This window comes from Rissa tridactyla, chromosome 5 (genome assembly GCF_028500815.1).
Source record: "Rissa tridactyla isolate bRisTri1 chromosome 5, bRisTri1.patW.cur.20221130, whole genome shotgun sequence".
In the NCBI taxonomy this organism is placed as follows: Eukaryota; Metazoa; Chordata; class Aves; order Charadriiformes; family Laridae; genus Rissa; species Rissa tridactyla.
In genome coordinates, this window is record NC_071470.1 from 14917357 (window position 1) to 14936564 (window position 19208).

General features: G+C 40.7%; 1 protein-coding gene across 1 annotated transcript in view; it reads right to left on the reverse strand.

Annotated features, from left to right (window-relative positions):
- Nucleotides 1-18735, reverse strand: part of GRXCR1 (glutaredoxin and cysteine rich domain containing 1) — a 42018-nt gene extending 23283 nt beyond the window's left edge. Inside the window, exons 1-2 of the mRNA XM_054203132.1 lie at nt 18340-18735; nt 14864-14866 (exon numbers count right to left, since the gene is read on the reverse strand). Of these exons, the coding sequence (XP_054059107.1) occupies nt 14864-14866; nt 18340-18735 (399 nt within the window). The remainder of the gene's footprint in view (nt 1-14863; nt 14867-18339) is intronic.
- Between the last annotated feature and the right edge of the window lie 473 nt (nt 18736-19208).

Genomic DNA, 19208 nt, shown 5'->3' on the forward strand with positions numbered 1-19208 from the left:
AGAGTAAAGAAAGTTAAAAATTGCTCAGATGCTGCTCATCAAACAGCCTGTCATCTATTACCCTCCTCTTACCTTATCAAGTCATTGGAGAGCAACAAGACTCCCTATACAAGAGGAAAGGTGCTGGGATTACTTTACTTATAAAGACAGTATTTGCAAAAAGGCTCTTTCAAGACAATGAACAACATTAACCTATAAGACTTTTTCTTTCCAGCAAAACAAACTCAGTTTTTCAGTGGGGGAATGCTGCTGCTCCCGATAAGTAGTTTTTACTTCTCGTAGCTGTTTTACAGTATATTTAATATGAACATTCCTAATACCCACCTTAACCTATACAGAACAGATCATGCAGACTTCAGTCAGCACCTGTCCTAAAAATGATTTATCTTTGGCAATGGGTTATTCTATATTTCCCCCTGTGCCTACCCTGTGTTGCAAGACTAATTGTAGCGTGCTGTAACCTGGCATCCAACCAGGCAAACAATTGTTTTCTAAAGTTACAGTGTTAGTAGGAGAGTTATAAGCTCGTTTTACTAATGTTTGATTATGTGCTATGTTTGATAAATGGCTTTCAGCTGAACAATCTGAGTGGCGATATAAACAATTTCTCTTTGTTTGATGTAATCGCTGGATCAGGAAATGGAAGCCTATACTTCTGCAAAATTGCGTTACAGTGTTACAGGAGATATAAGCTCTCTGATTTGCTTCTCGGGACTTTGACTGCACAAAACAAATGCTAATTAGAAAGGCTTATTAAATTTTAATACCATGTTTTATGAAGTAGGCTTTGCCAGTCAGATACAGATGAGGAGACAAATTCAGGAAAATTCAATGGTAAAAACTGCAAAAATTTTGTAAAACTTCAGATTCCCTTGTGGTCAGGACTAAAGTTCTGGTGGAAAACTATGCTAGAGTTTGGCCTGGTTAAAGCAAAGTTAGGAAGAAAATTCACAGTAGACGTGGCTAAGATATAGGTATTTTTAAGTTGTAAACAAAAGAATGAACAAAAGGATTATTCTTAATGCTGGTCACCAATTGGTGTTGTTGCAGTACAGTGTAAAAATCCTATTTCCTCCCACTCATCTGGCTTTGCCAAACCTTCTAAATTCAATCTATAATTGACAACTCGTGTTTCCCTAGTCCTTTTATCTTTCTCTCTACTTCAGAGAACCGACCAGATTGGAGACTAAGCTTCCCTTCCCCTCCAGCAAGTCTGATTGCTCTTCATCTCTCTTCCAGGTCGAAGTCATCTTTCAGGACTTTATCACCCAGTTTTCCCCAGGCCTCCAGGACAGATTTGTACTTCCTCCAACACTGCCAGCCTGTGGAACCCATTCTTCTCCTGCCTCTCGCTTTCTGCTTCATTCTCCCAAGACAGAGTACTTCACTGCCACACTTGACATTTCTGGCAGCTATTGAAGGACTGATTTAAGTGCAGCCCTTATCTTTTCATAAGATTTACGTAAGGTCAAAATTACAAGCCTGTACTGCAGGCAGGCTGTGAGAATGGCTGGGAGCTAGAGATTCCATGGTGCCAGCTCAGAAGTAGCCAGTGCCTCCTTATCACCTTTCAGTAGGGCTGAGCATATAATGAGTCGGCCAAAATGGGACAGAAGCCCACCAGAGGACCCACACCACTAAGCTGCTAGACGTCCCCACATCAAACCTAGGAGCATTTGCGGTGAACACAGTTCCTAGGTTTCTGGACATGTCTAACTTGCAGAAAGTGTCACATATATCTTATCCTATACGAAGATCATCACCATGCGCTGCCCCAGAGCGCATATAACGCCACCACTTCAGATGAACTCTGCCTCTCTGGTGCAAACTAGTGCCATAAGCCAGAAAGAGACTGAGCCAAAACGTCCAAAGCTGTGTATTGGTTGCAGTTTATGCCTGAAATGTGATGAATTCAAAGCATCACTTCCTTCTCTGGTAGGCTTGTTGAGAAATTCTGTGAATTCAAGTGAACACACTTACCTAATCATCTTAACAAACACGGAAAATATATGGTACTTGAAATCATTGCAGGACATCTCCACAGCCATCACACCAGCTTTTCGTGCTCCAAAGCAACATTCCAACCACAGCTCTTCCATTTCCCTCCAAGATGTCTCTGTGAATCCAGATAGCAGGAAGCTTCCTCCAGCATCCCATGGATAAACTCAGTTTTCCTCCACAAGTATTTGATTTATCTCCTTTATTCCCTCTACAATATCAATGTTCCTATTTTATTCTTCTCCAGCCTATCCCACATAGTCACAGTCTACGTGTAACAACCTTGCAAAACAACCACTTGAGATTTTCTTCAAACTAATTATTTTGCCTCAGTATTTGCCATGACCTTGGTTTCCACTAGTTTTCTGGCTCTTGGTTAACTTCATCTTTTCAAATATCTCTACAGAATAGCTTGGCAAGGATGCTACGCAATTTCAGCTTATCAACTTTACTCAGAGACGTTTCTCCAAAGACGCTTCAGTTACCTTCAAGTTACCTTCAGTGTTTCAGAGACGAGAAGGACCTTTGCTTCCCTCACCAATAACCTCTTCTGTTTTACCCATTTACTCCCAGTGTCCACTATTTCTGTCTCACCTCCTGCACTGCTCGATGTAAGCTGAATTCCTTTAGAAATCATCTGATACAAAGTATTTCCTAAAGTATTGAGGTATTTGACTATGTGTAAATAATTTTTGCTAAAATTCACATGAAGTCCACAGAAAACACGCTAGCTGTGAAGCACGGTGGCGCATCAGTGGTCAAACTGAAACGTCCCACTTCTGCACGGATTTTATTTCTGGCAGATATGGCTTGTGTTGTGACAGGCCTGAATGCAGTTGTGATGGCCAGAAAAACGCACAACACTGTGCTCTTGCACGAATCCGGAGGTCTTTCAATTGAGGTCTAAATTTTGGCCTGAAGTTTCATTGCATATTAGACTCATTTTGGCTCCAGTAGCATGTCTGATCTATGCAAAACTAAGCAGCCATAGCTTTTAAATTATCCCCGCGAGGGTTTATGACTGTGTTACACCAAGGAGAAAGGAAAGGAAAAGAGCTGTTAGCTGTTTGCGGCTGTTTACCCGGAGACGGTTTTTTGAAGACTCTGCTCACAGAACAGCAGTTTAACAGTTTATACAACATGCCTTTGACATGAGAAAGATACAGTTATTTTTAAATGTCTGGAAAATGGGGAAGTCAAACAAAATGTGAAAATAAGAATGGTAGATTCACAATTTGTCATTCCTACCAATTTTCTGTGTCTACTGAAGACAACATGAAGTTAAAGAACAGGCAAACTGGAAGGTCAATGCTACAACTCCAAAGCACCTTGCAAACAGAAACTAATTAATGTAAGAGAGAGAAAGGAAAAAAAAAGTCTACTGCATGTCACCTAAAGAAATGCTGCCATCAGTAAATTAAAAATGTATGGCTTGAGCTGCATAGCATCTGCCTGCCTAAAGCTATGTCTGTAAATAGTGTGGAAGACCAGAGAACTGAAACAACAGACCACAGGCGGGTCATGAAAAGAATGTTAATATTAATTATACAAATCTAAACAATGGGCAAGCCCTGGAAATCTGAGAATAAGCCTCTCTTCTTAGAAGAAGATTTGTCCTAGATTACACCATTTCATTTCCTTGATTAACAGTTATGAGTTACTACTTGGTGATAAAAGTTATGTGTAGGTGTATGGAAAATAATTATTATTCAACATTTGTTCAGTGTTTATTTCACCTCTATCTCTTTATCACTAGCAACAGGAAGAAACAGCCTGAGCAAAATGAGAATTGTACTTCAATAAAATGGAGCTTTTTCTCAAGTTTAAAAAACATTGTTCAATTTTTTTCACTCGTTTTTTCTGGGCCTTTCTGTTTTCTGAAGCAGGAAGAATGGCTGGAAAAAAACAGAAAAGAGCACGTAGGTCAACTTGAAAGAGTTCTGACTGGCGCTTAGTGCTCGGTCACTTGCCCAAAAAGGACTTTTAAACATATCTAGACTTGCTTATATGTGGTTGTATTTATGAAATATTTGAATAAATGGCTAGTTATTTTTCTTGCGCATTTACTTTTCTTACTGTCAGTTCTCATTTTAAGGTACTTTGGAGCTTGCTTTTTAATAATATGAGTAGGATTTTTCAAATATGTTTAATTGTCTTGAGTGGGAATGTTTTGTCCTGCTACTTACTCAGACTTCTACTCAGACTTCTACTATTTACTTATTTACCATTTCCCATGATGTCACCCTGAATTATTAAAATAAAAACACAATACATTTGTCTTAAACAGCACCGTTAGTTGTCCGGCCCAAATCCTATTTCCTCTTGTCATAAGCAGCTTTTTCCTTTGCTTTTTATTTACCACACTGTTCAAGATGTTTGAATCCTGAGTTGCCTGTCCAGGGAGGATCATTGGGCAGCTTGTACCCTACTTGAGAATATTCTGTAAGTAAGGCTGGCTTTAGCCAGAAGTGAACTAGAGCAGGACTTCTGAGGGCTGGCAGATAAAGACGAAGGTGTTTGATATCGCAGATCATGTGGAGAAGTTAGCAAACAGCACGGCTCCCAGTGAGTCCTGGTTTGAGCACGCTGGCCCCATCTGTCTGTAATCACTGCTGCTTCACTCAATAGAACATCTCATACTGCAGAGAAATAGAGTTGTGTTGATCAGCAGCAAATGGCTGACATGAAAATTACTATGTCTACTCTGTCCCGTTTCTTTTTAACTTGGCAGCAGCTTTTGAAAACCCTGTTTACTGTTCTCTGGCAGGCAGGTGAAGCTTTTTTTTTAAAAAAAGGTTACTATTGCTTCCTTCTTTCTCTTTTCTCCTCTCTTTCACCAGTCCCTTATTCATCCTTTCTAAAATATTCCCCGTGGATCCTTAGACTGCTAGAGAGACTGATAGATGTTAATACCATAATAATAATAATTAATACATGCATACATGGATCTCTGACTCAGTCATTTTACATTTAAACATAGCCAGGTGCAGTTTACTCATGCAGTGATCCCCTTTACAGTTTCCAAATGTCAATTAAAGTTTGGTTAATTAAAAGGCATTAGTGGTCTATGAAAATGAATTCTAGTCTACTGAGCTTCTTACAAATGTGATTCAGCATATTTCTCAGTGGAGAATAAAACGGTTAGCTGGTGAGATCCTACTCGTGATATTACATGGCCCTTCCTTCTTTGCCAGGCTATGCTTTGTGTAGTGAATGGATCTGTTTTCCTAAGACTTACCTTCAATATACCAGAATATCATAGGGAACACCACAATAATCCATCACTTCTTTCTTACTTGCACGAGTGCTGCAACTGGTGATTTTCCCGGTGTTAAAGACAATCAGCAAGTAAAAATTGGTATTCAGGAAAGCTCTTATCTTAGCTCAGACTTAGCTCAGTTGAAAATTTACTGCATTTTCATTGGCAGGTGGTTCAGCCTTTCATCATGGATTAATTACACTCCGAGGTCAGACTGTCTTATACAACAGAAATACTTCTGCTCATTCAGAAAACAACTAAAGAAGGTAATAGCACAAATGGGATAAGGTGCCACTCTGAACAGTAATCAGTAGCAGACAAAATTCAAAATTATGATCCATTCTTCACAATTTACCTTCCTAAGCAATAAAATCAGAAGAAAGAGTTAAAGGAAGCATGGTTTTGATTTAGGCTATGCCCTGGAGTTTTAGTGTTTGGCAGAGAACAAGCTTTCTGTCAAAAGTTACTTTATCCTTTACTGTATTCCTGTGAATGGAAGCAGGAATGGGATGCACTGAGATCTTGAAACTCCCAAGGAGTGTTGAGCAAAACTGGGAAACCAGCACCTTCCCAGTATGCATAGTTTTCATTTCCTAACATCTGGCAAATTATATACTTTTTCTTTCCTGCTGCTCTCTTCAACTTAAATTCTACCAGAAAACGTTACTCATCTGGGCTGAGATAAAAACAGGCTATTCTGTGAAAGGATGAGGTTGTCATTTCTATTCTACAGTTAAGGGAAACTCCAACCATTTTTCAGGCGGACACAGAGCATTCTCTCGCATAGGGCCACAAAGCACTCTGCAACCGGTAATGGATTTTGCACAAGTCTTTGAAGGAGGCAAAGAGCAAAGCTGGACCACGCGTAGTGCAACAAAGTGCTGATGAAGTGCTGATTCAGTCCTTACTCCTCAACGAGAGAGTGCCTTACCACTCAATATACGGAAGTGATGAAAAGGATCTCTTGAAGTTATAGCACTACTTTGTTCTGTATTAGCACTGAGTGATGAAGGACCTCCTTTCCCTGCTATATTACTTAACCTAATTGGAACTATGCTTTCAGCTATCTCATTACTTAAAGAACTTTGGTACCTTTGTCTTCAAACCCTGAGTAGTTAATTACTAGTTATACACTCAATCTCCATTTCTTAAATTAAAGATCCACCTGCATTGCACACATATGGTGCTTCACTCCTTTTCTTATGCAATAGATTCCAAAACCAAAAACAGAGACCTTGAGATTTTTATGCAGACATAGGGGATGCAACTCCTAGACAACACACATAAAGCAGCTCTGCCCTAGAATAGCCTATACCATGGCCGCCAGCCTTGATGTACAAAAGGGGACAGATGACTCATCCACCATTTCCGTGTGAGCAAAATAGAATCCCTCTCCATGTAGCAGAGTTACAGACTTTGTTGCTGAAAAAAATCTAAGGTGCAAGCTCTTTTTTTGGCTTTTTTAACCAAATAGGTAAAATATCTGAGAATCAGAATGTAGGAGGTTGTATGCTTTATATCAGCTCCTAAGCCTGTTAGTCAAAATAGCTGCCAAGGTAATTATTCTATATATATATTTTTTAGAAAGTCAATGTGAGCAGCTTTGTGCTCTGGTCTGATTCAGAATTTGTCCCAGAAATGTGTATTTTTTAAATAAAGCAGAAAATGTTATTCTTATAACCAGACTTTTCATATAATATTGTTCTCATAATAGGGTTAGAATCTATATCATGTCATAGAGTTAAACGTGTTCTGCTCAAGGAATATGACCGCAAATGCAGATGCTGAGATAATTTAATTGGTTATCTGCTTTTCTTTTGAGGCAACATTTCAGTGGCTCCTTTGCGTAGAAATCCTTCAATCTCCTGAAGCAAAACAATTTCATAAACAACATTTATTCTAATATCATATCATGTCTTCGAAAAATGCTGAAGCCCCATACTGATTACATTTTTGCCAGTTGCATAACCTTCTGCCAAAATGAGAATTGCGACAGCATGAAAGACGGGTCAGAAAGTTCACTAGTCATCTCTCCTTTTTTGACAACTCTTGCCCTTATCTCTTGTGACTTCAAAAGAGAATTGCTAGAGCAACTGAAGATAAAACTACCTGGTTGAAGGAACTACATGGTTCAAGGCTACTCCCCGTCACATGAGGATCCATGAGAATATCACAGATCAAGCAGATAGCTTTTCAAAAGTCCTGAACCCTCAGCAGATACAAAAACCAGAGCTGCCATGATATAACTTCGCAGACAGATTTAAACGAGCAGAACGTATTTCCTAAACAAGTCATTTAGAAACCGATGTCTCTTTTAAATCTTAAGCTTAAGTTTGGGCAAGGAGGGACTGTGTAGGTGGTTACATTTTTGGATCATGGTGGCATTTGGAAGAACAATTGGATTTACCCGCTGCATGTTTGGGAATCTGATTGAAAGCATCAGCCAACACCTGGAAAGGGAAGTTCTCAAGATGCAGATGAAGACCTGCAATAGGTGGAAGGAACACCAACAATAATGCTTAAAGGTCTCATTTTTCACTGAGTCTATCAGTCTGTCTCTGATGACAATCTCCGCTTGAACAGCAATGACATGCTTCACAATTGTGGGAGGCAGAGACCTTGCTTTTAGATGTAGTAAACCAAGAGCAATTCATGAGCAGCTGGGAAGGAAAAGATCACATTTTCTTTAAGAAACTGTAACTTCAGTTGCAGGTTTAGAAACTGACTGCTTTCTGTCTTACAGAAGTTATGCGGGCAAATAGATTTTTCTTAAATAATAGTCTATGACTGCTGTCAATTCTTACTATTTTTAAAACTTGTTAGATAATTAGCAATCAGTGATGTTCCAAACAAGGCTGCCAGCAGTAAAGAAAATTTCTTTGCCTTTGCACCGACACTGGCTGATTTATCAGTGCAGGATATAACATCGCGTGTTGTTATAAACTTGGACAAACGTTGGCCAGTAAGTTTTCCCATGTGTCCTGGGCATGGAGAAAGAATGGCTCTGCATGTGGTATTTCTGCCATATAGAAGACATATTCTGACATCATTGATGGATGGTGTCTCTAGGGATAGTTCCAAAGCAAAATTGTACTAAGGTTGTTAAAATGCTTTCCACAATTCATACTAGCAATGAATGATGGTTTTCCTGTCTTTTTTCTTTCCGTGTGTGAAATTAGTGTCTCCCTCACTGACTCCAGCTGCTCACCCGTGACCGTTTCTGTTGCTTTGTACGATGGAGGCCGTGAAGAGTTGTGCTGTGGTGGCCACTCCACAACATGACTACTGTGTCAAGCAAAACCACAAGGTTGCCTGCTTGGATGGGAAGCTATGCTTTTCCAACTGCTTTTCAAAATCAACAGGCCGGGGATGCTGTCCCAGTTACTATTTAACAGCCAAGTTTGGGAAAAATTCAGTGAGATTTGAGTTTCTTCCTTTGTACTACCTAGTACTGGATGCTGCAGCAATGAGGAAGGTTTTCATGCATGAAAGTCACACCCTTTTCTCTCTGGCTGCAAATTCCCTTCTGAAGCATATTTTATTGCCCTTGAGCTACAAACTTACGATGATGCTGAATGTTGTGGTCACAGGTTAAAGCTCCAGCCCGGAAAAGCAATATCTCTTTTGACCACTTCTTTCTTTCAAGCTGTTAATCATGTACCTTGCGTTGGCGTAGCGTGTAACAAACTGTCGACACTAGTAGACAAATGTCAGAACAGGCTGCTGACAGACCAGAGCGGTCTAGCAAGCGTTATCTGCAAATAAAGCATGACTTCATTTCTTCTCTCTTAAGGAAGGAAATAGTCCTCAACGACACCTACACACCAATTAACTTGGCAGCAGGTGACTCCTGAAACGTAGGTTTGGGCAACTGCTAAAATGCAGTTTTCCTGGGTCATTGTAACCCAATACCTGTATGGCATGCGTACATTTATACCTGTCTAGCTTGTGTTTGCAAATGTTAGTGCAAGTATTTGCAAATCCTAGCTCAGAACTGAAACAGTTCTGAGATCTGTAAACTAAAAGGAATTGTAATGTAATTAACTTGTTAGAAAGTATTTTTGCTAATGCCTTCTATGGCAGGAAATCAAAAGCATTAGCACATGTCTGTAAGTACATTAGTACATTTACCAGTAAGGTAAAGATAATACCCGACTCTTTTGAACTTTTTTTTTTTTAAAAAGGAGCTGCATTATTACCATATTTTTGCAGTTGCACAACTGCACAGCTGTGCCATCCGGTGACAAATTAGTCCCGCATAAATATTGGCTTCCGTATTTGTAAATGTAATTAAAACATACTTCACCCAAGTTACTTATATATTTGGTTGCAAAGTAATTTATTTGTACACAAAAATTAGAGGTCAATGACCAAGAATGATGCTAGTAATTAGGCATATAGGACGGTACATATTTGTAGGCAATTTATTTCAGCTTTATGTGTTCCGCAAACTTTGTGTATGCTGTGTCAAAGGCATGCAGATATTCAGGGGCAACAGGATACAGCAAATTGGCTAGCAGGCAGCCTGTTGCACCATGTTAAAGAAAGGGGAAGAGCCCCAAGTTTTCTTGATGGTCCTAATTTTAAAAATATTTCAAAAGATATTCTCTCACAATTGTCCTGATGAGTTACTGAGTTGAGTTCCACAGCTGAAAAAAAAATGTAAAGGGCTATTGATATTAATTAATGAATAAGACTAATTAGTTCATCTTTTTCATCTTTCTTGTAAGAGGCCAATTTAGAAAAAAAAAAGGTCTTCTACTGTTAGAATAAGTAGAAAAAAATTCTGCACTAACATCCTAAGAATTTTTTTCAATAGGCTGTTTACGTAACATCACTTCTTTTCAAGTCTGTTTGAACCAAGATGAAGGATTTTCCATGTAAATTCAAAGGTTGAGGACCTTATTGAGCAGTTCCACAAAGGGACATTATGTAAAAGTCCCAGAGCAGTACATAGGCTCAGACCCAGTGTTCCTCTAGTATTCCAGGTCATCTACCAGACAGATAATTAAAAGTAAGAGGATGGCAAGCATATGTGGTATTTCTTTCTAATACTCTCCCATTTTACAACTATTTTAAGCTCAGAGAACTTCCTGAGGCCAACACGATTTAGGAATCCCACTTAGTAAAACCAGGAGGCGCCTTTTTCCATTTGGCATTCACATTCTTTGCTTGAGAACAAGTACACTGCTTCTTTCTTTCAAAAAGAAAGCAAACGTATATTTAGATTTAAAGAGAGAGCATGAAACAAGGTGGCAGAACATGGCTATTTGCTATCTCTCATGTCTTGGCTACCTGGATTCAGTCTCCTCTCTAGCTCTCGTCCCTAACAAGCAAGTCACAGGCTTTTCTAGGATACCTCCATGATGAAGCAATGCCATCAATGCCATTACTGTAATGCTTAAGAGCAAGAAAGAAAGAAATGGAAGTCCAGCACGATGCTGAAGCATAGTGTTTGGGATGGCAAGTTGAGACTCAGCAAGCCTGTGTTCCACTCCTGCTCCAGCAACTTATTCATGCTGTCTTGTGACTGCCGGATTCAAAGTGCAACTCCCACCACTGCCTCCTGCAGACACGACTTGTAACAAAGCAGCATCTGCTTATGTACGGTTTGTGTAGGATCTGATCCACTAGGCATGCTCAGAGGACACCTACTACATCAAGCCCTGCAGGTGAGACAGGCAAAGGAACGCCTTTTTTGCGGTTCCCATAGGACACGAGTAGGAGGTAACTGTCATGCCCTGTCAATACTGAGATGCTGAGGCACGTGGCCAAGGCAGATCATTCGTCAAATTTTCATTAATAAAAGGCTTATGCTACCTTTGAGACAAGGTGGAACCAAAGAGAGGTTTGGAGGATCACAGCTTTGGAGCTTAATGTCTAAGTCCTTCTTCAGAAGCCTATGGTATTTTTGAATCTGTACCTAAAGTCTTGATTCACTGTAGTAGTACATATTCTCTACATAAATATTCTCTGAAGTATAAGCATAGCTTCTTTGCTATGCCCTTTGTCACACAAAAGATAAGGCCAGGGGATGAGGCTTATTAATAAATCACTCTGTTTGGGAAAGCAGCCACGTGGTGCAGACTTCACAGAGGGAACAATTCAATTCTGTCCTCCCTCACAGCCCCGGGCAGCAGCTCTGCTTTTTCCTACAGGCTGCACAATCTGCTTGGAGCCCAGGCACTTGGACCTTAGCTGGGGTAAGCCTGAGACACCTCTATTCAGTACCAGTCAGTCGTTAGAAGTTGTCTGCTATCAACAGCAGGGATGAGGTGCTAATGCAGTGCAAAATGATCTTTTCCTCACTGCTGCTTCCATCTTGCACCTACCAGAGTTTGGTTGTACTTGAGACCCTGGTGTGTTTCCCAGACCCTTGCTAGGAAGCGTCAGTTCAGTCTCTGTCTCAGGGAAGGCTGGTGTGCACAGATTACCCTGTCCGTGTTCAAAACCGCACCCTTCACGCCACTAATGCTTGACTGCAAAATGCATAAAAACTATTTCTCAGCTGTCTTGCATTTTATGTAGTCATTTCTACATACGCTAAACAGATAAAAATATTGCAACCTGCGGGGAAATATTAATTCATTGTCATAACAGTTTTCACTCACATGCAGATGTAGGTGTGATTCAAGAAGCAAAGTACCTGCTTATTATATCCTCTGAAGCAGAAACATATGTGAACACAAAACAGAAATGTTTATTGTCCCAGGGCTTGCCCCTGCTTAGCCCCGTACGGGGCACCTGAGTGTCTCAAGAACAGTGTCCTCATTTACGGATCCATTGCAAGGATCAAGACACATCAGAGCAAGGATAATTTTGAGGCCACGTGGTGCTCTGGAAGGTTGAACAGATGTCCAGCACATGCTAATCAGCCAGCAAAATAGTCTAGCAATTTTTTTTTTCTTCAACTGTTGATTCAATCTTGAAGAAGTGACAAATGTAACCATGGTTTTGTTGCTAAGCTTCCCAATGCTGAGTGTATTGAAAAGTCAAGACAACCCTTACCTACATTTTTAAAAAATTAGACAGCTAAGTCTTTTTGAACTCAAAGCTTCATTATCACTTTCAGAGGTTTAGATAAAGTCTGTTTACTGATCATTTCAAGTCTATGTCGAATATGTATTTCAAGTCCAATAGCAGCAAACCCTAAAATACCATGAACAGTCTAATAATAGACTTGCCTGCGTTCGGTGCTTTACAGATGATTTATATGAGAACAGGAGAACAATAAATATCAATATTCTGAGTATTGACCAACCCCAGGCTCCAGTTAAAAGCCCACAGACCTGAACATCTTCCTTGTTAAATCAGCGTGGTTATTCAGCTGCCACCTCTGGAAACTACCTGTTTCAACAGTCACTTAATCAGCCGAATCCCTGTCCCGTGCACTGTGGTCACAGATCAAAGCGCTCAGGAAGGTACAAAGGAATTGGTGAAGGGACACTATGCCCACTCCAGTGGTGATCCAGTCGTCCTTCTAACACTGAATTTTCTGTAACAAACAGAAACCTATTTATCATAATTACTTGATCCTCAGTGTGATTATAATTTTTCCTATTCTTCAGTGGATTTCAGCGCAATGCTGTTCAATCATTAGTTTTCCAGACTTGTTAACACTAGGAACATAAACTGGAACTTTATACCTCAAAGAGGGTACCTACAGCTCACTGGGATTTATCTCCACCCATATAAGTGGCATTACCACAGAAAATGCTATGGCTTTAGTTTATCAGCAGGTTTCCCTAACATTGCTGCTAGCAGGTACAAGCAGTCCTTTTGCAAGCTATGCCCATTTGGGAGTCACAGGGCAGCGTTTATGGATCAGGAGAGGAAGGGAAAGTTCAGGAGATCTTTCACAACCTTAGCCCAGTCCTAGCAGAGGTCTTTGAGTTCAAACAGTCCAATGATCCTGGTGTGCCAGCACTGATCATCAGCCAAAGAAGTGAGGAGGACAACATCTTGACTCCTCCAGTGAAAGTGCAGACCTCTCTCTCTTCTCCCCAGAGTTTTGGCAGTTGTAGTCATATCTGCTCCAGGGTCTGAAGTGAAATACAACGTGCCACCATCCCTAAAACCTTTGCTTGTACTATTGCACCAGAAACTTTTCTTAACCGCACTTTGCAGCATCTGCCTTCTTTGGAGGACAGGTGTTTTCGCTGCTGTCTTTCATTTTATTTTCGCTATGATATTAGCTAGCCCTTCCATGCTAGCCCTGCATGTCCTGCTGTGTATTCGCTTTTCCAAGTCACCTACAAATACAGCAAGATGAAAGTGAACCTAACCACCCCAGAAGCTCTCCTTCTCTTAACAAACTTCCACCTGATTCTTAACTCTTTCCCATCTCCCTAGACATTGATAAGCTAATTCTTTGCCGGGCTGAATATTGACTTGCACTTGGCAACCTTAAATGTTAGCTCTGCCTGAGACACCGTGCTGGAAAATATCTTAAAGACCAAGTACCTTGTGTCTGACTCCTCACCCATATCCCTTCGGATGCAATGTTCACTAAGGCATTAATCAGGTTTGTTAACCAGGCCTGCCCTTTCGTAATAGACATCGGTGGGCCCTGCCTGAGAATGAGATCTGCAGCTAATTTAGCAGAAGGTGACCTTTCAGAGCAGGCCCGAAGCCCAGTGGAGCATGTAAGTGTGGAAAGGGAGGAAAGGACCCACGCTAAAACAATGGAAATGAGGAGAGACCTGTGTAAAACCTTTGGCTGAGCTCCATTACGTTGCACGTTGGGATGGAAACCCAGCCTGGCATGAAATGATCATTGCACAACATAGTAATATACCAGACAACCCAAGGCTTTTTTGCTCTGTGTCACCAGGAAGCCATCATAGGAATGGTCTAGTCATAAAAATTTGTTGTGAAGAGAATTACGTTTTTTTCAAGGAAACAAGAACCCTTTCTCTACTACTTTCTATGGGAAAATATAGGAAATATTCATACCCGTTCACATTTTAACAGTATTCTAAGTATTAGAAAACAAAAATTTTAGTAACGTACTGAAATAAGACCACAATTACTTTGGATATGCAGAGAAGGGGCTTATGTTCCTGATGCAAATGACAGGTCACATCCCCAGCTCCAGAGCTGCCGACACCGTCAGTTTTAGTGTTTCGGAAGGAGATAATTTCACTTATCCCAAAGACGTGCACAAACAGGGAGACTCAGAGCTCCCGATCCTTTCTGTTATTCAGGCTTTTGAGTCGTGCACATTTCTCAGGAATAAAATATTCCCGACTGTTTGACCACTGTACTGCCAGCCCTGTAGGAGGCCATCCCTCCGGTCCCACGTGGAGGATGGTGGATGCGTGTGACCATCCCTGTCCCCCCAGGAATGGCCACCGACTGGCCTCCCGCCTTCCCCGCCAGAATGTGGTTGCCATGTCAACGCTCTCCCTGTGGCATCCACCCCTGGGAGGGAAAGGATGGAGGCGTTGCCATGGAAACCACGCTCCCCTGAAACATCAGTAGGGATGGTCTCTTCCCTGCCTTTCTGACCCCAAAATGTCCTGCCATGAAGTTCTGTCCCACCCCATCCCCACGGCCGTGCCAGACTCAGCTCTGCAGCCACGCAGGGCTGACCTGACAGGAGACCTGCTGCTGTCACAGCACTGCAGCTCGCGTCTGGGGACAAAGACGGTCACCGGACAGACTAACGCGATGGACCTAGTTTCTCTTCTCAAGGAAGGAAGGGTGGCAATTGGAAGTCACTAGTTGTGCTGGTGATGGAAGTGCTCAGTGCAGGGGTGTAGGGAGATGTAGCAGGGGATGCATGTCTACTTGGCAGTAAATATACATTCTCAGGCCAGACTTGTATCATACAACAACAATCAAAACCACCTTTTCCTCTGAAAATACTTCCTGTATTACATTGTGCTATTCACATTCCCAGAAACCTCCAGGAGGTGTGAGTTTTTTTCAGATGAGTCTGTTGTGGGAAGAAACTAACTGAACCAATTGGGTAGAAAGGCTGTAGTTAGAAAATATGGAAAAAACACTCAAAAAAACAAATATTCTATGGAATGTTAAAATACACAGAGTGCTTTTAGCACAGGTATCTAAGCAGAAAACATCAAAGGTCTTGGCTGCGTGACTTAACAAAGCCCAGTTAATGAATCCCTGCTTATCCCTAGAATATCTGAAGAAAGTGATTTGTTTTAAAGGATCTCTCCTCTACCACAGGGACTATCTGGGGATTGTTGGGTGATAGGATAGTAAAGGAGTTTGCAGATATAGCCTGAAGAATGAGAATACTGACACTGCTCAGGATTCAGGACTGTCGAGAGTTCACGCGCATGCTCTGAGACTACAAATGCCTGCTTTGACACTGACTCTAAGAGATGCATAATGAGGTCATCTACTGCTGGTTCTCCTCAGGAGTATACATCTTCACTATTGTTACATATTTGCTGTTGCTTAGCTAAGAGAAGCAAAACATGTAACTGCAGATGACCTCACATAGAATCATAGAATCATTTAGATTAGAAAAGAAAATTAAGATCATTGAGTCCAACCATTAACCTAGCACTGCCAAGTCCGCCACTAAATCATGTCCCTAAGTGTCACATCTACTAATCTTTTAAATACCTCCAGGGATGGTGACTCAACCACTAATCAAGGAGGAAATTACAAAAAGGCCCAGATCGAGGATTTTAAGTTATATCTTCTAATAGAGATGTATTTCTACCTTATCGTATCTTTGAATGCAGAACTCCTGTTGTTTCTCTAAGCAGTATTGCTGTGCAACTAATTGTCTGGAACATACTTACAGAAAACTAAAAATCATCCTCTAATCTTACCCTAAAGGTCATTACTTCATTTGTAATTAATATTTCGATCATATTTCACATTGGGATCAAGCAGTTCCCAATCTCAAAGCCAACCTTCGCGCTTTGCTCTCCTCTGTGTTCACCATGCGGCACAGAAAATTGGCTCACAGTATGAGATAAAAGATATGCAAACTGTCATTATTCTTCTTCACTAGACTTCAAACTTTATCTCTGGGGAAACAGGAACTTGTTTGTGTAGAAACATCAAATCATGATGTTCTCTGTATTATTGAATATGTGTCTATGATCCAGTAGATGCTTAAAGTAAGGATATACAGCTATTTCTGAAAAGCAGTCATTTAGACCTGCCGAAGCAGAAGCTGCTCAGTTCCCCATATATTTTCCTCATCCATTTTCAAAACCTGCCTATTCTTTTGGCCTTTCCAATGCCTGTAGCAGAGTTCTTAAATTAAATTATGTGCTGTATAAAAAACTTCTAAGTTTATTTTCATCTGACAATTTAATTTTTCCACTTTCTTCTGCTGTAAAATACATGATCCTTATCGCTTTTAAACAATCCGTTATTTTACAGGTTTTAATTATGGACTTCTGTGGTAGACTTGGCTATATATCATTTTCTGAAGTTATCAGATGGACATGCCTCCTCTCAAGCCTTCCTTTCTTCTGGCAAAACACCTCATGGAAATAGTGTTGGTCCTAGCTGTAACTCTGGTAGGAATAAAAGAAACTTCACTGCAATAAAAGTACATTGATTTCAGTCCATGAACCTTTCCTGAAGAACTTCCAGCATAAAACTGGAGGTAGAAACAGCAAGCTGACAGGACTACTAATTAAGGTACGTATGTCTTCAGATGGGTCCGTTTATTTAGGTGATTCGAATTTCTTAGTTTGGTGTCACTGGTGCAGTGGAAGGAAGGTTTTAGGAGGGAGCGAGGCTAGAGAGGTGAAATGGTATACTCCATGTAGCGAAACAACATGGGATGCTATTTGGAATAAAGGTTGGAGAAGAATCCAGACATGCCCCAGTTAACATTTTCTAACTCACATCTACTTAGAAAAAGTGAGTTTCTTACAAATTTTATCAGATTAGGGAATTCAAGGACAAACTCCTCAGTGAGTGGCTTGAAAGCAAGCAAGCGACTTCAGTGCTATGTGATGTAAAGAACAAAAATGAACAGCTAATTAATCTTTGAAATATCCATCTTCCCTAGGAACATTGATACTGACAAAAAGACTGCTCTAATTTAGCTACAACACAGAGGACAAATTCATATTCAGAAGCAAGAGAATGTTAATCTATAGCAATTTCTAAACATATTATGAAATGACTGAGCTTCAAAGTAAGAAAGAACTGTCAGATTTCATTTCAACACACAACAACAGTTGCTACTAATATCAAATTTCCCCTGCTTTAAAACTGCAAAAATGCTTTTAAAACAATGTTCTGAAGCCGAATATAGGTTAACTTAAGTGACCATCCTAATTCTGGATTATAACAACCTTTAGAAAGAGTTTGTTGCATGTTGCTCTTTTGTTTGAATATTAATGATTCAAAGGCTTGAATAGCTTATATGGATAAATTATATATATAGGAACTAAATTTTTTAGAAATTTTATCTTGATTTTTATGAGGTCTTTATTTCTCTGCCTAAGATGTCAGTGTGGCATCTGTTTCAAATACAGATATTCTGCTCCTTCTACAAAATAAATGGAAAACAGACATTAATAAAAGAGACTTCCGACTAAGATTTCATTCCTCTGAAATTTTCATGTGGGAAAACCATCATTGCTGCCATCCTGCGTCTAATTTGATCTACTTTGCAGATGAGACACAATGGAATTTGCAAGTATACATATTTACACGTAGGGGACAGTAGATAACATCGTAAACTCATTAGAACTAATATAATAGAAGTGGAAACGTGACACTTCCCCGTACAGTGGATCTGTACAGATCTCCAACAAAGCCCCAGTTACTTTCTCTGTTAGGTTTCTTTCCAGGTTCATACACAGATAGCACAACGTACTCATTTCTAGTCAGCAAATTTTAAGTCAATTTTGAAAGAAAAATTTCACAGTTGATTAGGAGTGGGGAGCCAGACTGCACCAGAAAGAGCAATGAGCCCCTCCTGTGCGACGGCAGCGAGCGGACAGCAGTGGGAATGAGGCAGAATATTGAGAAACCATAAATGAGAGAGGTTTGGACGAAGGGGAAGAATAAAGGGGGGAGTTAAAAGGGAGAGACGCAGGGCTCAGGGCCAGCAGGAGCACATCGCCTACCTGAAATACTTTTGCCAAATTATCAAAGAGAACTTGCCCAGCGCTGACTTTATGCTTGACTCCCCTGACTGTGCCGTTTTTGCTAAGGATGTTGACTCTCTTTGTACCAAACCCCTTCTCTTTAGTGGCTCTGACTAAAATGAGCAAGTCGTCCGGCTCGTTCTCGTTTTCGTCGCACTCGGACCCTACGTGTCCATTCTGCTGCCCGTCCACTTCGCTCAGCCGGCTGGTTTGGTCGGTCTCTGAGCTACTGGCGTACTCGGAGTCCAGAGAGTCGGCGGCCTCCCCGTCGGCGTAGACCTCCTTCAGCACCCTCCCGCTGTGCGAGGACGCAACGCGGAATCGAACCTTCCTCGACAGCCTCTCGCTCTCCGCCTTCATCTCGCTTTTAAACATCGCCTCTTCCATTGACATAAGCAGTTTGCATTGTTCCAGCGTGGTGGCCATGGCATTTGCCAGTTTGTCACACTTAACAACAATATCAGCGCTGTTTTCTGTTGACAGGGGTTCTCATATTAAACTGAAGAGGGTTCCCAAGAAGATACGCTGCCCTTCTGCAGTTAATAATGGATGCGTTTGTGCTATGGTTACCTTTAAACTAAAACCTGTAAAATGATCTCGTCAATTAAATATTAAAAAGGCAGTGTGTACTTTTTAGCACCAAGGGAGAAAGCAAGAAAGGGAGAAATCATATTCCTTGATTAAAATAAAAATTGAAACCCACACATGATAAACCCAATAACAGAAATTCCATGAGTTTATATGAATGCAGTTCTTGTTCGCTGAGAAAGGCAAAAAAGAAGAGTTTTTCCCAAGATCTGCAGAGTCAAAGCTGTTTATATATGTTACACCTGAGGGGAAAATCGCAA